Source organism: Carica papaya, chromosome 2 (assembly GCF_054855325.1).
Source record: "Carica papaya isolate Zhongbai chromosome 2, ASM5485532v1, whole genome shotgun sequence".
Taxonomy (NCBI): Eukaryota; Viridiplantae; Streptophyta; class Magnoliopsida; order Brassicales; family Caricaceae; genus Carica; species Carica papaya.
Window position 1 is genome coordinate 7,338,426 of NC_142310.1, and position 24,315 is coordinate 7,362,740.

At 37.7% G+C, this 24,315-nt stretch overlaps 1 protein-coding gene across 3 annotated transcripts; it reads right to left on the reverse strand.

Moving 5' to 3' along the window:
• Nucleotides 1-8,546: 8,546 nt before the first annotated feature.
• LINC3 (little nuclei3) lies at nt 8,547-23,669 on the reverse strand. 3 transcript variants are annotated; one of them, XM_088213052.1, is made up of 8 exons: nt 23,189-23,667; nt 14,721-14,930; nt 14,018-14,271; nt 13,616-13,886; nt 13,452-13,535; nt 10,440-12,475; nt 9,129-9,321; nt 8,547-9,036 (listed from the first exon to the last, which is right to left on the reverse strand). In XM_088213052.1, the coding sequence occupies exons 1-8, from the start codon at nt 23,522-23,524 to the stop codon at nt 8,803-8,805; spliced, it is 3,618 nt and encodes a 1,205-aa protein (XP_088069178.1). In that variant the 5' UTR covers nt 23,525-23,667; the 3' UTR covers nt 8,547-8,802. The 3 variants fall into 3 exon arrangements, with proteins under 3 accessions (XP_088069178.1, XP_021910301.1, XP_088069179.1); XM_022054609.2 differs by lacking the exon at nt 23,189-23,667 and having other exon boundaries at nt 14,113-14,271; nt 14,721-14,861; XM_088213053.1 differs by lacking the exon at nt 8,547-9,036 and having other exon boundaries at nt 9,183-9,321; nt 10,427-12,475; nt 23,189-23,669.
• Nucleotides 23,670-24,315: the final 646 nt, after the last annotated feature.

Genomic DNA, 24,315 nt, shown 5'->3' on the forward strand with positions numbered 1-24,315 from the left:
AGAATCCCGAGCCACCCTGGTACGAGCCTGCTCCTCCACAGTACCACCCGGTGCCACCGCTGCAGTATAATTCGGTGCCCCAGCTACAGTACTGCCTGGCATCGCCACAGTATAATCCGGTGCCCCCACAATATCAGCAAGTGCCACCACAGGGCCCCTAGTCTATCCTTAGCCTGGCTCAGTCCCTCTTCCGCGGGACTCAGTTCCTTCCATGATTGACCCAGGTTATGTAGAGAGGTACAGGAGACTGAACCCATCTACTTTTGCAGGGGAATCCTCCTTTGAAGATGCATAGTATTGGTTAGCGGAGACGAAAAAGGCCTTCAAGACCCTAGGAGTGACTCCCGAGCAGGGTCACCCTTGCTACTTACATTCTGGTGGGAGAAGCAGACCGCTGGTGGGAACTCAATTAGACCACCCTGCCTGTTCCAGTCACTTGGGAACAGCTCTTAGCAGCCTTCCATGCATAGTACCCTCCAAAGCACATCCGACATCTTAAGAAGATGGAGTTTGTCCAGTTGGTCTAGGGAAACATGATGGTGTCAGAATATGTCTGTAAGTTCCTGGAGTTGGGCCGATACTCCCCTGAAACATTGATGGATGAGGGCAAGAAGGCTAGGAGGTTCCAGTGGGGCCTCAGCCCAGAGATGAAGCAGCACCTATTTGTACTGGAGCTCAAGACATACTCAGCCGTTTTGGCCAAGGCATAGTTAGTGGAGAGGAGCCTCCACACCCTCCCTCAGTCAACAAGGAACCACAGACCCTCAGCTTCACTCCGCATACCAGCACCTACTGCGCCTGTCCAACAGAACAAGAGGCCCAGACTGGTGATCCAGGCTCCCCCTCAGGCTCCAGTGGCAGGATGTGGTAAGATCTGTCAGCATTAGTGTAGGGATCACGGGGACTGACCATGCTACCGCCTCAACAACACTTGTCGCATATGTGGTAATGCCCAACATTATACGAGAGAGTGCCTAAGGAACCAGAATCAGGGAAGACCTCCTATCCAGAGCAGGGTTTACAACCTCACCCAGCAGGATGCCGATGCCAACCTGGACATGGTACAGGGTATGTACACTATCTATAACTATCTTACTCATTTTTTTTTTTACACTGGTGCATCGCATTCATTTGTTTCACCTGTTTTTGCATTTAAAATTAATGTATTACCTAATAAACTTGATTCAATATTATTTGTCTCTACTGTTGGGAGTGTAACACTATTAGGAGAAGTTGTCTACAGGGCTTGTGCCATGGAGATAGTAAATAGGAAACTAAGTGTAGACCTGATAGAATTAGACACAGGAGATTTTGATGTAATTTTAGGGATGAATTAGCTAGCGGCACATCACGCCACCATAGATTGCTTTAGCAAAAAGGTTGTATTCAATCCTCCTAATGAGGAGCCATTTACAAATTAATAAAATTATTTAATACTTATTCCTTGATGGCAAGTCTTCTTAATTGTCAAGTACCTTAACCTTACTATTTTCTCTAACTAGGCAAATCCAAGAAAGAGAATTGTATTCAAGAAATTTCGGTGGTCCGAGACTTTCCAGATGTGTTTCTGGACGAACTACCCAGACTGCCAGTGGACAGGGAAGTCGAGTTCACCATAGATCTACAGCCAGGCACCCAGCCCATTTCAGTTGCTCCTTACCGCATGAGCCGCGTTGAGATGGAGGAGCTGAGGAAACAGATCACTGGATTGCAAGACAGTGGTTTTATCAGACACAGTGTGTCCCCTTGGGGTGCCGGAGTCACTTTTGCCAAGAAGAGAGATGGAACGTTGAGGCTATGTATTGACTACAGAGGATTGAACAGGGTCACAATCAAGAACAAGTATCCCTTTCCCAAGATTGATGACCTCTTTGATCAGTTGTAGGATCCGCAGGTCTTCTCCAAAATAGACCTGCGATCAGGTTACCATCAAGTGAAAATAAGGATAGAAGACATCCCCAATACGGCTTTTCGAACCAGGTACGGACACTATGAGTTCTTGGTCATGGCATTTGGGCTAACCAACGCCCCAACCATCTTCATAGATTTGATGAATAGGGTCTTCAGAAAGTTCTTAGATCAATTTGTTATCGTGTTCATTGATGACATCTTGGTCTACTCAAAAACAGAGAAGAACATGCTCACCATCTAACCCAGGTTTTGCAGGTTCTCAGAAGAAAGAAGTTGTATGCAAAGTTGAGTAAGTGTGGATTCTGGCTTAAGCAAACTGCTTTTCTAGGACACATCATATCAAAGAATGGAGTATTAGTGAATCCTGAAAAAGTTCAAGCAGTGCTCGGCTGGGAGAAATTAACATTAGTTAAAGAAATCCGTAACTTTCTGGGAATGGGGGGCTATTACCGCAGGTTCGTTGAATGACTTTTTAGTCTAGCGGCTCCCCTAACCCGACTCACAAAGAAGAATGCCAAGTTTGAGTGGAATAAGGACTGTGAAAGAAGTTTTTCAGAACTAAAGAAGCGGCTGACTACTGCACCTGTGCCAGCCTTACCGAGTGGATCGGAGGGGTATACGGTTTACAGTGATGCCTCCTATCTAGGCCTGGGTTGTGTTCTAATGTAGTATGGGAAGGTCATAGCTTATGGGTCCAGACAGTTAAAGAGTTATGAAAAAAATTATCACACCCATAACTTGGAGCTTGCCGCAATCATACACGCCTTAAAGACCTGGCACCATTACTTATATGGAGAGACATTTCAAATCTATACCGATCACAAGAGTTTGAAATACATATTCACTCAGAAGGATCTCAATATGTGTCAGAGAATGTGGATAGAACTTCTTAAAGACTATGATTGTGATATCTTGTACCATCCGGGTAAGGGCAACGTGATAGCCGATGCACTCAGCAAAAAAAGTGCAGGTATCTTAGCCCATTTGATGGTCTTAGGATGTAGGCAAATTGAGGCTACACAACAGATTCGACTTCAGGACTTGAGAAGAGCCACATGTTTGGGCAATTTGACCGTCCAGCCTAAGTTAATCCAGAGAATAAGAGAAACTCAGTCAGCTGATCCCGCCCTAGTAGCCCTCAAGAACAATGCAGAACAAGGAGTTAGTTCAGAATTTTGAGTCTCTGCCGATGGGTTACTCCGATTTCAGGACAGGATGTGTGTTCCAAATGACAGTGAGTTGAAGAGATACATCATGACAGAGGCCCATAGCTCAAAGTTTGTCATGCATCCCGGAAGCACCAAAATGTACCAAAGCATGCGACCCCAGTTTTGGTGGAATGGGATGAAAAGAGACATAGCTGACTTTGTGTCTAAATGCTTGATATGTCAGTAGGTTAAGGCAGAGCATCAGTGCCCAGACGGACTATTTCAGCCTTTACCGATTCTAGAATGGAAGTGGGAACATATCACCATGAACTTCGTGATAGGGTTACCTAAGGTACGCTCAGGACATGATGTCATCTGGGTAATTGTTGACTGGCTCACTAAGTCTTTCCACTTCTTAGCCATTAGGATGACCGATCCCTTGGACAAGTTGGCAAGAATGTATATCCGAAAAATAGTCAGATTGCATGGAATCCCAATAACAGTGGTGTCCGACAGGGACCCTAGGTTCACTTCTCGATTTTGGAGTAGCTTTCAGCAAGCCATGGGAACGAAGTTGTCCTTCAGTATTGCCTTCCACCCTCAGACGGATGGACAATAAAAAAGGATAATCCGTACATTTAAGGATATGCTTCGAGCTTGTGTCCTTGACTCTAGGGGCCATTGGGAAGACCATCTGCCCCTGATAGAATTTGCCTACAACAACAGCTACCAAGCAAGCATTGGCATGGCTCCGTATGAGGTGCTATATGGGCGTTCATGCAGATCGCCGATTTGTTGGGAAGAAGTGAGTGATAGAAAATTGTTCAGCCTGGAGCTAGTAGAGGAAACCACATCCAAGATTGTTAAGATCAGAATGAACATTCAGACGGCTCAAAGCAAGCAGAAGAGTTACGCGGACACCCGGAGAAGAGATTTAGCGTTTGAGAAAGGCGACCGGGTGTTCCTTAAGGTCACTCATTTCAAGAAAATTAGTAGGTTCAGCAGGAGGAGAAAATTGAACTCCTGATTTATTGGACCATTTGAAGTTTTAGACATGATTGGTACCGCTGCCTACAGACTAGCACTACCTCCAGAGCTTTCCAAGATCCACAATGTGTTCTATGTGTCCATGCTACGCAAGTACAACCCGTACTCCTTTCATGTCTTGGCCCACGGACCTCTCCCACTCCAGGAGGACTTATCCTACGAGGAAGTACCAGTCGGCATTACGAATCAAAAGAGTAGATTACTCCGCAACCAGAAAATATCCTTTGTAAAGGTCGTATGACAGAATCACACATCAAAGGAGGCTACATGGGAGCTAGAATAAGACTTTAGAACCCAGTACCCCCATTTGTTCGATCAAGAGTAAGAGACAAATTTGAGAGATCAAATTTCTTTAATGGGCGGAGAGTTGTAACACCTCAACCCTTTTCTTTCTTTTTTAATTTTAATTTTATTTTTATTTTTTTGAAAATAATAATTTTGTAATTATTATATAAATATAATGATTAATTATGAAATAATATATTGAATTTAATTTAGTTTAATTTATTTTAATGGAAATAATAATAATAATAATGGGTAAAAATTATTTAGGGATTTAGTTGAAAATAATTTTGGAAAAAATGGGTGAAAATTTAGATTCTTGGAGTATTTTTGAAAGAAAAATTGAAAATCGGGGGGTCAAAACGCAATTTAAAAAAATTGCGGCCCGTCAGCTGCCCGGTCAGCAGCCCCAGCCAAGCAGGACGAGCCGCGTGGCAGAGACACTGACGCGGGATGCCACGCAAAAGGGAGACACGTGGGCGATCCGCATGTGCGCGATCAAACGGCTAAGATCTGTTCCCGCGCACACAGACGATCCAAATTGAATCGCGCACAGACGGCCCAAATTGCACGTGCACGGACGGCCCAGATTGAATTGCGTACGGACGGTCTAGATTGCATCGCGATGAACGGTCCAGATTCATTTCCTATTTAATCGCGATCGGACGGTCCAGATTGAATCGCGATGGACGGCTCAGATTAAAAGCGAATGGTTGTAAATAATCTTATCCGCACCCAAACCCTAACCCTAGCCGCCAAAGCCCTTCGCCGGAGAAGACAGCCCAACCGCCGGGGAGTCGACTGCCGCCACCTGCCGCCGCACCGGAACAACTTCCGACTGCCAAACAAGGTAAACATTCTCCCCTTGGCTCAGAATTCGATTCTGAACCTACATATGGCCAAATTGGAACAAAAACACAGGTCAATTGGCCGAAAAGTGCCGCCGAAGCCCAGCGGCACCGCCGCAGGTTGTCTCAATTTTTGCCTCTAATGAGGCCCTTCCCAATTCCCGTTCGATGTAATTTTTCTACCATGGTGACCACCGTTCCTTCCTCTACAGGTTGACCGGAGCAAAACACCAAACTGGGACGCGAGCCGAAGGAGCCGCCACACCGGAGAGCCCCACCACCAGTAAGTTTCAGTTTTCTGTATTTTTTCAGCCCATTGAGGGCCTTAGGGGTATTTTCTCACAGGAACCAATACAAGTTTGGCTGAATTCGGCCGAAAACAGCCAACCGAGGCGGATCACCGCTGCTCGCGGCGGCACTGTCGTCGGAGCACAGCGGAGCCGCTGTGTCGGAATTCCGAAATTGGTCGAGTAGGCACTGGGTCTGATTTTTGAGTTGTTTATGACATGTGTAGGTACCGTAAATGCGTTTCAATTCCCGAAAAAAAAAATCATGGATTCCAGGGACTGCCCGTAGGCGCAATAAAAATTCAATTTTCGACGTCTAATCAGGTAAGGACCCCTCACCCTATTTCCTATCATAGGATTAAAGTCTGAATAAATGATAAAACTGTATTATGTATAAATTGAGTAGATATGCATAACTAATTATGGTTGCTAATGGAGTCCGAATCGGACATATTTCTCTGTCAGTTTCTGTTTGATTTATTTTACAGTTTAAATGTATTATGGTATCTGGGTTATTTATTCTATAGTTTTGAATGTATTAATCACTGTTTACTTCACTACTGCTTGATTTTGTGAATCTAAGATATGCTTCCATTGTTGGATGTACGTTGCTTGTTTAAGTATTCATGTTTGAATGGGTAACGGAGACTAAAGAAAAAATAAGAAAGGGGTGTGGATTGATAATTGGATAAGATGACAGCCTCACTAGATATCCTAAGAAATGGTGGACGGACCGGGTCCATAGGGAACCCTACCGGAAACATTGTCTCATACCGAACGGGGTATGGAGACTTTAAATGTTTTGGCGCTCATACCGGACGTAGTATGGGGACGACCCGCTTCATCATCGTACCGGACAGGGTATTAAGGTTTATTGTTTGGCGCCCCTACCGGACGGGGTATGGGGTCGGTCCTGAAAATTAAATTTGTTAAGGGAATGGTTCACGTGTAGCGGGGACCCCTATGGATCTCCATGGATACTAGTAGGTTGATGAAAAGGGGGCAACTGTTGTTTGATGATTGAAATATAAAAGTATGACATGTGCTATGGTACAGATTTTGTATGAATTCATGATATCTATGATATTATTGTTTCTATAGGTCATTTTTTATAAATCTCACCGAGATAAGTGGACGGTAAATGGTTCGATTATTGATAAATAAATTTGTTTAAAATTTGTGCTCCATTAATTGTTTTTTGTTTTCTACCAATTTTTACTTCTGTGACGGTAAATAGTGTGATGTCCTTACTGGGGTAGTATAACCCATTCCTTATTTAACTATTTCAGATCAGGAGAACTTAGTTCCTGAGCCCGATCCACAATAAGACGGCGAGTAGATTCCAGATGTCTTATAGTTTTCTTTATACTTCTTTCATTTTTAGTATTTCTTTTAGAGAACTTATTCTTTGATATTGTTTATTATTTTTAAGTTATTGTGTAAAGGATATTAACTTAAATATTTTATTTCGCTTCCGCACTCAAATTATTATATATATTTTCTTTTGAATTTTCGGGATCGTTACATTAACAATATATTTTTTATCACGTTTTTCTTTTATGGCCTCAACAGCAATGTGTATTAAGTTTCGCCATATGTTAATGCATTGTTAATCTAATTTATTTAACTTCTGTCATTCACGGATTAAGAATCTCTGTCTCATCTCTAATGTAATAGATAAAACATAATGATTTATATATATATATATATATTAATTAAGGATTTGTCTAAAATGATTAATAATATAATAAAAGTATTTTTGGATTTTCAATAGATGTAAAATGACGTCGTATAATTTATTTTTTTAATTTAATTTAAAATTTTTTAAGATATTAGTTGTTAATATTTTGGAAGATAAAATTTTTATCATGGCCTAATTAAATAAAATGTTTATTTCAAAAAAGTATCTAAAAACTTCTTTGAATCATAACTTAAAATATAAGTTTTAGAAGTTTATTGGATAAAAAAGGACATGATTTAATGAAGGTAAGGATAATTGTAGATAATTTCAAACTACTAGTACTTTTGTTTTTATCTCAATTGTTACATATGATGTAAAACTACTAAAATATATATAACAAACAACTAAAATAATATAAAGTTGCCCATAAATATTAATGAAGAATATCCTAAAATTTAAATTATCAATGAAAAAGATTAAAATCAAATTGGTACTAGTAAATAGGATAGAAAGAAATCATAACACTACTAAAATTTAAAGCAAATTAGGCACACACTAGGCTGCCAATTTGAGGTCATTGGGAGGGATGATTATAAAAACTGCATGCATCGTACTCCAATTATAATATTATATTATGTGGTATAGAAAATAAGAAGAGAAAGAAAAGAAGCAAATGCAGAAGAAAAGTACAAAGGCTTGAATTTAAGGAAGGGAAGACTTTTTGAAGGTAAAAATAGGGATTAAGTTTCGGACCATTCTCTTGTCCGATACGAATAACAAAGCTATTAAAAAGAAAAAAGAGAACCCTCCAATTTTTTACTTGGCAGGCCTATTTTGACATGTCCTTTTCTTTTGTGCACCTCGGTTTTGCTCTTGGCTCCATTTGGGAATTAACAGTAACAGAGCTGGGAGCTGCTGGGTATTAGCTTATTTTTATGCTAACAGCTTCTTTACCAAGTGTTTATCAACTTTTTTGAAAGATAATCTGATAGATATTTTGTACATTCTAACTACAATGTTTGACTAACTTGAAGCAGCTTAGGATGTAGGCCTTTAGAAAACTGTATCACAATGCACAAAGTTCCTGGTGATCAGCTTATGTTATATTTTTTCCTCCTGAAATTATCACAGCTAAAAAATAAAAAAGGGAGTTCCTCTGGGAATCAAGAAAATATTCTTATCCATGAAACTTCAAACCCTTGCCTGCGGATTCAACTCTACACACCATTACAACAGCCTCAAATAAAAAACCCTAAAAAAATTGAGATCCCAACATCAAGAGATGTCCAAAACAAGTACATGTTTACTTGAAAAGTGAACGATGATAACCGATAGAAGGAACTTGTAGAAATGGTGGGCATTTATATGGCACCATCGAATCGATCACTGACTACATAATAACTTCCAGTGGAGAGTAGAGAGTAAAGTTACATCAGCCGAGTTTCAAAACAACTTAAAAAATCCAGCCAACCTTCCTAAGAAACGAAGAAAATACATGGCCTACTGCTCATGCAGGAAAAAATTACAAGAAAAATTCACCGTCTGAAACTAACATATGTATCTTTTGCCAACAGAAATGATAACAATTTAAAGAGAACTCAGGTTGTGAAAAAGGTCCAAATCCTCTTCCCTATAGACACTTCGCCAGGATGCTCAAACTCATCATCAAACTCATCTTCCTCCTCCTGGCCTCTGCTTCCACTCTTATCCTCTTGCACATAATCTGTTGCATCATTTGTTTCCTCACTGAATTCAGTATTTTCAACTGTCTTCATATCAGCATTATCCCTGGCAATTGCTGACTTTGTATTTTCCGTTGCAGCTGTTTTCAACTGGCTCATGAAATAAAAAACAAGACTATTACTTAGCTCAGGGCCATAACAGAGCAATTAGAGCACACTGGAAAAGGCAAGGAGAATTTTACCCTAACAATCCTATCTTGAGAGAAATCCACAACATTTAATTTCCCAACAGGCACCAAGGGTGTAGATTTGCCACTCTCAGTACCAACATCAACTGAGACAGCTTCAGGATTCGTAATTGCTTCTGCATCACCAACTTCTTTCTCCACAGTCTTCGTCAGATCAGCAGAGGTTTGTGCTGCTACTTTGCCAGCACTGATTGTATGTACATAAAATTTCAGAATGATTAACTTCTCCCACAATTTTTAATTTCTTTAATTACAGGATGATACTATAGACAAGGAAATTAACCAGTGAAAAAACCAGTTAAGCCAACATCAAATTCCATAAAAAAACACATTATCTCCCTCAGTAAAGCAGTAGCAAGAAATTTCCAAATTATGCAACCAAGCTTCCTACGGTCATACTATTCTATTTCAGTTGCTTCCAGTCTATTCTCATGGTAAGATATAACCTAGTTATTGAAAAAAAAAACATAACAGACCAAAGGAAATCATTAATTTCTACATAAAGGTTGCTAAAATAAGGAACATTAATATGCTCCTCACAACATTTATTCTTATGAATATGAACCACAATGTGAAGGAAAAACAATTTTTCAATGATATAAAGGGCTCCACTCAGGTGATCAAGCTTATTTTTTAGTTATGAAATCCTGTTTCATTTTAGTTTTTTTTTATAAAAAAAATGCTATCTTAAATAATTAGTCTATATTTGGAATAAATTTAAAATTTAAAATTTATTTGTAAATCCACACTTATGTAATTGGAAGATGGTAAAAATTCTCCCTAATGATAAAAATTGACCTTATACAAAATTTTAATAGAATTTCATATGAGGTGAATTTTTTTCATCATCTAATATAATTTACATTCTCTACCAATTGAAAATAAGTCAAAATTTGAAATTAATTTCACAAAATTTTTGGATATGTTCCAAAACATGAACTTAAGGTGCCCAGTTTGCACCCAAAAAACAAGGCCTTACAAAACTTGACGGGCACAATTTTACAGCTCAATGGTTGCTTGATTTTTGAATTGATACTTCGCCCACATCATTTGAAGTTCTTTAATGTCATAACCCTTAAAACGTGAGTCAACTGAAGGTGGTTTTTTCCCATAGAAAACGTGGATGAATTTAGTTAAGATCTTCAACCAAATCTACTGGAGCATTTGAAAAACGTATCGCCAATACCTAGTCCAGAATATTTCTCGTGTTGAACTTGAACATAAAATGGCCACGAGCATATGAACAGTCACTTTACCAGTAGTAGGAAGAAGAAGAAAACATACAAACTCACACTAGAAGCTTACGTCTTGTGTCGTCTGAGATTGTATCGCTTTTCCCCTGGAGTTTGAAGGGCTGAAGCAACTGTCTGTCGCCTCTTCCTGCGCCTAACAGTTGTCACACTATCTGAATGACCATCACTATCAACAGCATCCTGCTCACTTTCTGTCATTTTAGAACCTTGGGCACGTTGCCGCTTCCTTGCAACAGTACTAGCTGCCTTCTCAACTCGTCCAGAAACACTCATGCTCTCCTCATTTTCCTGAGGAATGTCATTAGGCTGTACAGTTGTGTTCTGCTCCAGTCCTCTAGAGCTGTCCTTGAGAAACAACTCTGCCTCTTCAACCACAGCCTTCATTGTGCGAGTTCTATTCAATGCCAGTTTGGGCTTCTTACCACGCCTGCCCCTGCCACTCTTCAGCTCTGATTGTTGGGAATCTTCCGGAGGTTCTTGTCTCTTACTGTCCATACAGCTATTATCATCAAAAGACTGAGTACACGCATCATCCAAGTCCCTGATTGTGTTTTCGGATGTGGGTGGTTGAACATCAAAAGAGCCAGTACCAAGATCTCTATCTTCATTACTGATGGTCATACCAGGCTCATCCACTTTTCTTTCAATACTAGCCTCCACAGACAAAGGCATATGTTCTGCCAAATGAGAAACAGAAATGCGCTCACCCTTTCTAGTAGGAGATATGCTAAAAATCTTAGACGTGCACTTCTGAAGCCAAGACACATGCTGCCCTCCGGAGTTCGCATCTCCCAGATCAACTACATCAGGGGATCTGTCAACATTTCTAACATCAGGAGGAAGGGCATCCCGAATATGATTAGAGATTATAAAGTTTCTAGTAATTTCTCCACAGTCACTACAATTATTAAGTTTCTCAACAAATACTAAGAAGCGACTTCTTTCACGGATAAATTGTTCTTGCTTTTTCTTGAGATTGCTACTAAGATTACCAAGCTCTTTGATATCCTTACGCATTTCAAGTTGCTGTTCTTTTAGCTTCTCCTTATCTATCAGAATATCTTGTTTCTCTTTCTGCAACGCTCGACTATCAATCTTTATTTCTTCAATTTCCCTCCGAGCAATTTCCTTCAGACGATCAATATTATAGTTTTCTTTCTTGCACTTCTCCTCAAATTCTGATGTTTTTTCTTGTAGATATTTCTCATTTTCTTCCTGCCTTCTCCACATCTCAGTCTCAAGATTCCTTCTCTGTGTTTCAAAATCTTGAAGCATCTTGCTCTGTTCATTTTGAGCTTCTTCAGATAAAACTAATCGCTCATGCTTCATTTCAGCTTCAAACGATTCTTTCTGCAATCTAATATTATCCAACTCCCTCTTAATATAATCATTCATTGATGATTCTTCTTTCTTTAATCTTTCTTCTTCTGATAGCTGGAACTTTTCAAACTTCTCTTTTCCTTCTGCTATACTTTTTTGCTCTTTCAAAACTTTGGCTCTCTTTTCATCCAGGGCTTCCCACTCTTTTTCAAAACTTTCTCTATCCTGTTTCAGATCTTCACGTTCCTTTAAAAGCAACTCTTCCTGATGTTGCCATTTCTCTATCTGTTGTTTCAGTTCTGACTGTAACCGGAGGTGTTCTGCTCTCTCTTCTTCAGTTATTTTAAGCTGTTCATACTCTTCACGAATCTGCAACTCCTGCCGAGTACTTTCAGCCCCAATCTTATCAATCTCCTCTTTGAGATCCTGCAGGCTCTCTCTAGCAGTATCTAATTGTTGCTTTTTCAACTCAAACATTTTCTCCTCACCTTTCAAAAACCTCTCTTTCTCTTTAATAGTTTTCAACCTCGCTTCCAAGTCCTTCTCTTTCTCCTTCAGTCTCTCTGACTTCTTATCCAATGCTTGCTCTCTTTTTCTCAATTTTTCTTCCTTGTGGTTAACTTCAGCTTCCTGTTGTTCTACAACCTCTATCCTTTTTCTCAGTTCCTCGTCCAGAGATTCCTTTTCTTCTTCTTGTTCCAACTCAAATTTCTGCATTTTAGTATCCAGCAGAGCCCGTTGATCATCAAGCAGCTTCTGAATCTCCCCCTGTCAAAAAACTCAAAAGCAAAACAAAACTTTAGATCACTGAAATAGTCTTACAACATGGGAGGAGAAGTAAAAGGACACCATTCACGTGAACGTCTCCTCTTTGAGGAAAGGCATACCCTTCTCTACATGTCAGCATGCACAGTAAACCTTCTTTCTTGTTTAAAAATTTTCTGTATAACATATTAACTGCTCTAGTTTAAGAAATACATGCAAGATAATACCTAGTATATTGAAACATATAATTTTCTCCTATTATTTCCAAGAAAGAGACTTATAGGACCATTGCTAAAAAGCAAAAGGATCATAACTTGAAAGATGATCAGTAAAAATTTCTAACTTTTTTACTACAAGCACCACTGTTAATCAGCAAAGCTCTTGAAGTGACTTTCTACTTGAAGACTATACAATGACCTGGTCTTAAGAAATCACTCTCTACGGATTTCTTACTTGCACTGTCATTTTCTTTGAAAATAGCCCGTCCAGTATACAACAAGAAACTGGGAATTATGTCTAACTAAATAATTTTTTTAGGAACTAATAAAACAACTAAGCCCATTTTTTAAAAAAGAAAAAAAGCAAAATACTTCAGCTAATATAAACACTGAAAATTACATTCACACATCATGACACTTTTTAGTACGTGTCCTGTTACCAAGCTATCTAGCCCCCATTTCTAGCCAGCTAGCTCTAATAAACGTTTTCAACTCTTCTTCTCTTCGAATTGTAATGCTTTATTTCACCTTTACCCCCTTTATTTCTCCCTCTTCATCCCTCTTACTAATTCCATCTTCTCTACAACCAAATCCAATAAGTTTCCACTAGTGCCATACTCATATACATACATATATTCATGTCATGCGCTCATTAAGACACTAATCCAAACAGGATAAATGATTTAATGCAATGTATAGCAACTACATTATCTTCACCACATCTTATTGAGTACGAAAGACAATCAAGTGTTTAGACTCACTCTTTCCCTAGCAGTAAGCTTTTCTTCCAATACACACAATTCCTTCTCTTTCATTTCAAGTGCGCTCCTCATGGAATTAGCTGCCTGTACAAAATTAACAAATGAAGTATTATGCATGAACTCATTTATAAACTTTCAATAGTTTTAACAGATAAGGAATTCACTTTTTCTTTCACATCTAAATCTTTTAGCCGATAGTTTATATCATCTTCCTTCTCCTTCAATGTTGAGCTTGCAAAATCAATCTTCCTTTGCAACTCTTCAACGTCCCTCTCTTTTTGCTTATGAATCTTGTCATTTTCATTTTCTTTTTCCTCTCTCATTTTAATGTTTCTTCTAAGTTGAGACAACTGCTCTTCCTGTTTTTGTAGTTTTCTTTCCCATTCATGCAGGTCTTCTCTCTGCTTGTAGAAAGTTGCTGCATGTGCTTCTCGCCTAAAAGCAGCAAAAAGGAAAACACAAAATAAATGAAAATTTCCATATGAAGTGAGTCACATGCTGAGAGAAAATGTAGGACAACCAGAGTCACTATGATATTTATCAAATCGGTTCAGCAGGGAAAATACTCTGCAATTAAAGACAGATGCTCTCTCTGAAGCACATTTTCACGAGCCTCCACCTCCTGCAATTTTATGTCCATCTCAGAACTCTTTCTATTTACCTCTGCAAGCTGAGCTTCAGCAACACGCATCTTTTCTTCTGCCTCCAATAATTTCTCGTCAATTCCAACCACCAAATCTTTTGCATCCGACAACTTATTTTCAGATGTAAGCTTCATTTGTGCATGCTCCTCTTGCATATCACGTAAAGCCTTTTCAAGCTGCAGCAAGAAAGGTATAACATGACACCAACACCGAGACAGAAAATTTCAGTATAATGACTAACAAATATCCATCAAAGACTTTATAGTGACACAAACATACAGATAAGGACAAAGAGATCAAGCATGAAAATAAAAGCTTCTAGAATAACATCAGCTACTTCTTTCACTAGCAAACGTTTCATGCATCATGCAGTGTAAGGGAAAGGAAGTCTATTATAACTAAATTACATGACATACATAGTATGTCAACCTAATGGCCAGAGCTAATTATGCTAGTTTTTCTAATGATATACTAGCTTTGGATCTAAATATCACAAACTAAAACCAAATAAAAGCATGTTTATTAGAGCATCAAAAGAAAAATATGATCAACCCAAGAATTAGAGAAGAATAAACACTTATTATCAAAGGTGAGTTTCATAAAGAATGCAGAATAAGAAGGATACCTCTTCCACGCATTGCTTTTCAACACTCAAAGCCTTTCTCAACATTTCCTCTCTCTTCTCAACTTCAGATAAAGCAATTAAATTTGCTGATTGTTCACGTTTGAGAATCTCCTCTACCTCATCTAATGCTTGCGTTAGTTCTTCGTACCTTGAAGCCCACTCTTTCTTCTCAATGAGGAGAAGCCCCATATTATACTGGTAATCAAATAGCTATGCCAAAGAACAATTATATCAAATAGTGCAGACCATTACATTTCGAAATCTAAAGCTCAAAGTAAGAAAAAGAATAGTGTCTCCTTATAAAACAAATTCCAATTTTTTTAAGGAAGAAATAAAATTTAATTTTAGATATGAGCGATTCACCTCTAATATAACATAAGCTCCATTATTGTAAATGTATTCAAAATTTTATCAACTTGAATCAAATCATTAAATCATAATACTCATTTATGTTGAATAAATAAGAAAGCATTACTAAAATCTAGTAATTAACTATGACAAATTACATGAATAATGACCAAACTCCTCTCAGAAGAAAAAAAAAAAGTTCTTTTTTCAACACAAATTTTGAGCGAAGGGAAAACTAAATATATGCACCCACGAACAGCATATGGCCAGTCTACAATAGTAGTTTAGCACTAAGAAAATACAAGACAAAATCTCATCTCAAAAGATGGTAATATCTACAACATCTAGGTAATAGTAAGATTTTGTATGGGCTAAATATAACAAACAGCAGCTTCAGCCTCTAAATAAGGAGTGCCAAATCTTCAAAATTGCAGGCCATAGTTAGATAAATAGATATGGTCTATAATAATAAACCAAGATACCAGAAATAGATGTATAATCCCAAAGACAAAAAAGTTAAGGACTCCAATAAAAAGCATTAATGGTTCCGTTTAACATAAATCTTCAAGGAAGCTTAAAACAATGAACTATTCATGAGAACTTAAGGCAAGAAAAGAAAAAGAAAAAAAAAACTAAAATTGAACAACCTAACCAAATTTAAATTGAGCCCCTAAAAGCAGATTCATGGTTAAGCTTGGTTTGAAGGTTAGCAGCAACATGTAATTCCAAAGATTTGAAAAGTAACTACCTGACCATCACCAACATCTTTATTTCATTTAAACACAAAAAGATAACACCTTGAATACAAGAAACCAGTCTCGCAGCATGGTAAGAACAGAGAGCAATTTTATGAACCCAATACAAAAAGAAGTTAATTGGACACAGACCAAGCTTATGGGTAAGAGTTCATCTTCCAAAGAAAAGTTCTATTCAGAATCACCATAAGTAAGATCTCTTAGACATCCATAGTTGCTTTGAGATAAAACAATCACGTAATTCTATCAAAATATCAAAAAGTTAGAATGGAGAGGAAAACCAAGTTGATAGGTGAAACTTCATCTTCTAAAGCACAGTTTATTCAGAAACCAGCATATATTTATAATCACTACGGTTAATCACGAACAGTCTTGAGTTTTTGTATAACTTAATATATGTTTGTATAAAAAGTACAAATAGTTATTAAAAATGAAAATAAGATTCGGAACTGATAATGAAAATATGGAATGAATTTGAAAACAATAAAAAATTGTTTTCAAACTCTTGATTTATTTTCAATAGCCTTTCCCAAACCTTGTTATCCGTTCCAACAATTACACATTCTCATGTACACATAAGAATTTAGAAAATAAAAACCAAAACAACTTCCTATAACCAAACAAGGCCTAACCTTCTCCACTCAAATTTATTATTGCAAAAGAAATTGTCAAGTTCTATATAATTCTGAAATGTCAAAATTATAAAACTAAACTACTACACCAAATATATTTTTCAGATAAGGCATTTTGCAGCTGGCTACATTTTTATAATTATCGTGCAATTTGCAAAAGGGTATATGATCAGGTAAACATTATCTCAGTACATCATCTATAGTAGCTATAGAAAGAAATTGCTTCCCACCTATTTACATCTCCCAACCATAACTTGACCTTGATAAATTTAAGTCAAAGTAATCTCTCATCCCTTCATCAGAAATTGATAATGCAAAACTGCTTTTTTCTTTTTTGAAATAAAAAGTATGGTATGATTCATTCATAAGTGTCAAAGTGGTGTCAACCCATGTATAAAATATTCACATGTCAATAAAAATATCAATAAAATTATCAAAATCATCTATTGAATAAAGAGGATGACCCATAAATAAAAAACTCAGGGTTTGAAACTATCTATCTCTAACCCTATCAAAACCATTTTCTACTCCCTCAAAAGCTCTCTTGTTTCTCTCTTTCCATACCACCAAAAAAGTAGTAAGGCGAATGAAACTAGCATGTTTCTTCCCTCTACTAATACCCTTCCACGCGCAAATCTTTTCCCTCTCTGAACAAGTCATCACTCAATTAATGTCTAATAACTCATAAGCCGAGGTTCACAATTTATACATAAGCAGGCACCCAAGAAGAATGTGATTACATGATTCTGCCTCCCTTTAAATAAAAAACATCAATTCACCAATATTTTCCCCTCCTAATAAGCTTGTCAAGAGTACGAATACATCATTGACCTACTTTCCAAGCAACGAAAGTAACTCTAGATGGAGCATTAACCTTCAAATTTCCCAAAAAGGAAAACTGATGTTCGTGGTGTCATTTTTAATCAAATGACTGTAAAAATACCTGACCAAGGACCATCTAACATTGAGTCTCCAAATTAGTTGATCGTTACTCTCATTAATTGTAGCGATAGAAAGAGTTTAGAGAGTCTCATTGTCATTTACTTCCCAATTATTAAGTTTTCTCATAAATTCCACATGTCACTCCCCTTCTCCCTCGATAGCTTTATACAACTCGTAGATCGCGATATTCTTATGTCGTGCAATAGCATAGATATGAAGAAATAGTACTTTGAACGACCCCCCACTTAACCAAGCATCATACCAGAAACCATGTCGTCCCTATTACCAACCCTCCAACTAATACAATCCAAGAATTCATTCTTACCCATGCATATTTCATCCATATTCTCTTTCCATGAGGTCTACCTTGTAATATGGTATACCAACCTCGATCCACGGTCCCAAACTTCACTTGATCACCCTCCATCATAGACTATCATTTTTATTCCTGAATTTTCAGAGTCATTTCCTCTGTAGAGCCAAATTCATCTCCATCAAAGATCTCAACCCCAAATTTTCCATATATATAGCCTTTTTAACCTCATCCCACACAATCAAGTAATAACTTTTTCTATCCTCCGAGTTGCCTCATAAGAACCTACATTGGATTGATTCTAATCACTTGACTACACTTGCAAGGACTTTGTCAAAAGGAACATGTCATAAATGGGGATATTGATCATCTTAATTTTATGAGTTGAGTCTCACCCTTTAAACATGGGGTTTCTCTTTCATCTTGTCAATCTTCCCTAAAATTTCGCTACCGCAGGGTCCCGAATTGCCACATCTTTATATTTAACCTCCAATGGTATCCCCAAGTTTTAATCAGCAACTCCATACTTTTACACCCCAAAACTTTCCCCAATCTAAGAGCATCCCTTCCAACACTCAATCTCACCAATTCAAACTTGACTAAATTGATATTGAGTTCAGAGAGAGCTTGAAAATTCAGCAAAATGCATCTAAAGTTAAGTATAGTCCTCTTGTCCTGTTCATTTTTTTTTTAATAATCCTCTCGTCCTATTCAGAAAATAACAAAGTGTCCTTTGCAAAAAATGAGTTATCTCCTTCACATGTTTGCCCTCAACCACTTTTAAACAACTACACTCTATAATCCTTAATAACATTTTATTGAGAGCTTCTATAACAATTATAAATAGCATATGGGATGAGGGTTCGCCTTGTTTAAGGCCTTTAGAGGTTTTGACAAACGATGATGATCCCTACTCACCATGATTACAAAAGAGGACGTAGAGATACATGAATTTATCCACCTACACCATTTGTTGTTGAATCCCAATTACCTCAGCATATAATCAAGAAAGTCCTAATTTACATGGTCATAGACTTTCTTTGCATCATGTTTGCATAAAACACCCTCCTCATTCTTGTGAAGCAAATCATCTAAAATGTCATTAACAACAAGATCTGCATCCAAGATCTGTCTGTCTTCCACAAAAAACATGTTGACACTCGCCTACCACCTTATGCATATCCTTAGCTATTATCCTCCTCAGCACTTTCATAATGAGTTTATAACCACTTTCAACTAAATTGATAGATCTGAAATCCTTAATGTTTGTTGCTCCTTCAATCTTTAGAATGGAACTCCTTAAAAAGCCCAAAAATATTTTTTTTTCATCACGTGGAAAATTCCTATAAAAAACTCATGTTCAAACCATTGAATCCAAGGGCTTTATCCTTCCTAAAGTGTATGAGTCCCTCTAGAATCTCCTTCTCAGTGAACTCTCTTCTAAGCGATTCTCACTTCCGTTCATCCAAATACGTAAAAGTCAAACCATTCAGCTTAAGCTTCTAGCTGAATTCCTCATGGTCTAACCTATAAAAGAATTTCATGACCCCCTCCTTAAGCTACTCATTATCCTTCACTAAACGGCCATCTATCTTGATCTCCTCCACATAATTGATTTTCTTGTGATGATCTTCCATGAAGTCGAAAAATTTCGTATCTATCACCCTCCTTAATCCATCTTGCTCTTGATTTGTGTCTTCATGAGATCTTCTCCATTTGCAATCTATTTATCACTTAAAACTTTACAGATTCCTTGTGAGCCAAATCTTTAGTGGACAAGCCGCCCCTCCCCTTCCAACTTTTCTAAGGCCTCAAGATATTATAGTAGAGACTGAGTGATGGTAGCTTTACCCTCCCCTCGTCCTTCTTGCACCTCTTCTTAATTTCGGACTTCACCTCCCTCATCTTCTAAACCACTCTGAAGCTAGTATTACCATCCACCTTTATCCCTCCCACCATTCACTGATCTTGCCACAAAAACCAAAAACTCCTAATTATTTATCCTTGAACCTAAAAGGACAAGAACCTCATTTAATCCCATCGAAAGATAGGTAAATGGGGAAATGATCAAAGATAGTGCGTTGCAAAAGTTTTGGCATAGACCCGACAGTTGAAATTGGTAGAAGACAAGCACCAAAAGTCTCTCAATTCTAGAACAAGTCTGACTTAACCTCTGATTGGACTATGTCCATTTACTTCCCATAAGGAGTAAGATTGGTTCAAGATTGTCTTAAGTCTCCAGAAACTCATTAATGCAAACCATCGAAACATGCTCTCCTAATCTCTCTTGTCCACTCAAAACCATATTGAGGTTCCCTCGCACAATCTATGGGAGGTCCATTTCTGTTTACAATCATCCAGATCCTTTCACAACAAACCTCTCTCTCCCCTTCACATCTGTTATATACACCAGTTACCTCCCACCTCTATTTCATTTCTACGATTTTCAAATAGGCATGAGATAAAGCATTTCCCCGACAATATCTCCTCACAATTAAGTAAACCATCATTTTATAGAACTCGAATCCCATTAGAAGCCCCCCTAGTCAGTGGTTCTTTCTGACGAATCACCTTAGTCTTTCAAAGGCCACGAACAATACCAATCAAGATGGATTCCATTTTTCTTGAAAGCGTATTACCTTAGGTTTTCATCGATTCATATAACCCTTATCATCTGTCTCTTCTTATGCTCATTGATTCTCCTAATATTCCAAAAGATGATACAAACTAACATTATTTAAGTATTCCCAATCACTTCCTCTCCCTTATTTTCCCCCTTTCATAAATTATCATGATTATGAAGGATTGCAACCTCCTCAATTCTCTAGAACCCTCCACCCTTTGTTTGTTTTTTCTTTTGAACTTTATCCCTTCGCCTCTCACTTTCTCCTTTCTTCCTTTTTTTTCTCATTGAAGAGCACCATGGCTTGTTCTTCTAGTCTGTCAAAAATGACACCAAGCATATGTTAATCCGCTAGATGTTCTAGAATACCCGATTAGAATTTTCTTCCTCAATCAACTCCCTCATCTATCCCTCATCTCATCCTCACCATCAACACCTCATCCCTTCGCACCATAGTCATTTTGTCCCGCATTGGTCCTCCTCGACCTTGTCACAAATCACTAGAACCACCGTCAGTGACTAAACAGATCCCTGTTCTTCCTTCTCGGTCACAATGCTCTCTATCAAACCGACTTCAGCTTCCATCACTGTTTCCCTGCCCAATTCTTCCTCACGAGCTCCACTTAAACACCCCCCCCCTCTCTCTATTATCCTCTCTGTTGTAAAAATCTACCTTTGAGTCCGACATCGCGACTATGTTGGGATTCTCTCGATCTCCATTAATATACAGCTCAATTTTCTACTTCTCGTCACAATCACGAGTCCAAACCCAGTCCTAAAGCTTTTAACCCATTTCTTTGTTTCACCCTACTTGATCCACTTCCTTTTCCCAATCCTGTAAAACATTTAATAAGTCCAGCCTGCTTCTTGTCCTTGGGCTCTCCAAATCGAGGGCCACTCAATTCCCTCAAATAAACAAAATGGTACCTCATCCATGGATATTTTAGTGGTGAGTTGAATTTTTAATTTTCAATTTTCAGTTTCTAATTCGACCCATTTCGAGGTCAGGTCTTATCTTCCCTACCTGGCTCCCCTGTCAAATGCCTTCGTTCACCATGTCTATGAAGCTCCTCTCTCTTCTCACCCTCAACTCCATTTTGTAACTTGGGCAGCATCGCAATACTGGCATATTATCATGAGCTACCTCCGGGCTATACTTTTTCTTATGATTTCTCATTTCAACCTAATTTGGTTTTTTTGACGCCTCAAATTTCCTCCCTGCCATTTCAAACAAAGCTATCATCGTCCTTCACCATCTCCAACCTGTGGACCTTCTGGAACGAAGATGCATCGCACTTCCTCCTCTTTCTCCTATGTGATAACCAGAAGCTTTTCCTGATTGTTACCTTTCATTGCCACTAATATATTGTGACTTTTGTCTATCTTATTTCAGCCTCATAACTTCCCTCTTTTCGTCCATTAGAACTCATGGAAAGCTCCCAATAGCCATTCAACTTCATCTTCCCAAAAGGTAATTGAAACCCTAAACCCCGTCCCGTCTTGCTCACCCTAATTCCATCCACCTTCTTTCTTGCATAGACACCATCGAATGATTTACTTTCAATCACCAAAAAGTTGCTTCTCTGAGGAGCACCATGAGTGTTTCCCCAAGGGAGGTGACATTAGCCATACATATATGCTCAGCCTATGTCCAATTTGTTAGTTTCGTCCAAACGGTTTCCCTAGGGACAATAAGAATAAGTTGAGTTGGAGATTTAGTCTAAGACTTGACTTATGAAGAACTCGAGTTTTCTCTTTAGTTCTTTGTAGACAGCTCCAGCATCAAATGTTCCTGAAGCCCATGACAGAAGGATACTGGCATAAGTGATGGTACTGGGAAACTATTAAGGATGTGCTCGAATAGATAATACAAACCTACTACTCTTCTCGATATTGCATCATTTCTATCAGGAATCCCATCTCTTACAGTATTTTGAGTTAAAATTTTGAATTCAAAACCAACCATTCACTACCTTATATAGATACTACTTCAGTAATTGTGGCTTTTTTTTTGCTTCATCAATTTTAGGTCCTTGCTTTTGTTGCAATTTATGTTAATTATCTTTTTTAATCTTTGCTTGGTTGTTTTTTTTTTAGTTCTTTCTTTTTTGTTTTTTGCTCTCTCTTTTTCATTCGGGAATAGCCTATCCTCCTTGCATTGTAACTTCTCTTTCTATTTTCAATAAATTTATTCTTTTAAAAGGATTTTTTTGAAATATTCTTTTAAAATGATTTTTTTAAAAATAAAAAGTGAACAAAAAAAGGTACCGCTCATATACAAGAACTTTAGAGTAGTGTTATCATATCAATGATATTTCTAAAATTCTCATCACTAATCATGTCATGACATAACAAAATGAACCCAAAATAATAAATCCACCCATCCTTCATTTTGTACATACTACTCTCAACAACCTCAAAAACTCTAGCATTCCTTTCTTTGCATCTAGTTCAGAAAACAGTCAAAAGAATAGGCTTATCTTTTAAAAGGATATTGTTGGGCTGCTTGCTGACTCTGAAGAGCTATAAAAGACAGAAAGTCCTTAGAAGAGTGGCAATCTTGTCAAATACTAAATTTCTCCCTCTCATTTCTCTTTTCTTTTTTCTTTTTCCTAATTACTAACATCATGTTCTTATGAAAATCTAGGGGGGCCGTTATTTTGAGAAAGCTCTAGGCTCTATTCTGATAACCAAATAAAACAGAGCAGAAAAATCAAAGCACAGGGTCTACTATGATGATAATTTACAGTAATCTTGGAAGGAGGAGAAACTATACCGGAGATCTGGTTATCTACAAGTAACAGGTAACCCTACATATCACAACAAAAGAAACCAAACCGAGCATCACAACTAACCTCTTTTTCAAGTCTCGCAACCTTCTCTAAAAGCGCTTCCCGGTCCTTCCTCTCCAAGGACGCTTCGTCCAACAGTCCTGCTTCTTTAAAGCTCCTCCAATCATCCGTCTCCTGATCCATACCGGCCCTTGACGGCCCATTCTGACTCAATAGAGCCACTGGCGGCGGCGGATGAAATGGAGCGGGAGGATCGGCAAATGCTACTTCTTTCCCTTTACCGCCACCACCACTTCTAGGGTTTGGAATGCCGGGAGCGGTGGCTGCAGTTCTCTGCAGCGCCTCGCTTCGCGGCGTCAGCGCCAGCCCAGGGAATGGCTTCCTCTGTGGCGTGAACATTGGTGAAACCGAGGGTGATTTCAGGGCACGAGGTTATCGAATACCGGGAAAAAGAATACTTTTGATTCCTTTTGTTTCTACAGTGAAGCGGTAATCAGAGGTATCGGGGTCGGGGAAGATGCAAACTAACTCAGATTCACCTTTCTTATATAATTTATATCTATAATTTATAAGATTATATGCTCTCCCCCTCTAGCTCTGTTATAATTATTTATTTACGTAATATTATATTAAAAAATTTAGTAAAAGAAGTGTGAGGAAATAACTAATGTAAAAAAATATTTAAAAAATGATTAATTATAAGTAACAGTTAAATTAATAATAGTAAAAATTCATTTTCAAAAATATATATATATATATAATATCATTAATAAATAAAATAATGTTTGGCCGCAATGATAAAATATAAATATTTTGAAAAAAAATTCTTGTCAAAAGTGAAGGTAGTATTATCTTGAATTTTTATACGCATGTATAGTTAATTTATAATTTCACCTAATGTGGTTTATTGTTCTTGTAAATTAATAGTTTAATAAAATGTTATTGTTTATTTTCTATAAGATTACTTATTTTTTTTAGTTTATTATCTTTTTGAGTCAAGTATGAGAAGGTTTTGTATTGTGGACTCAATTATGATCAAATCCATTAGTTTAAAAAAAAAATTATAAATGAGTTATTTTTATTTTTATTTGTTTAGTCTTGAATTTTTATAATAAATTAGAGGAAAAGAAAGTGAAAGAAAATAATTTATTTTTTAAAATAAATATTTTGTTCTTACTACCAAATTTGTT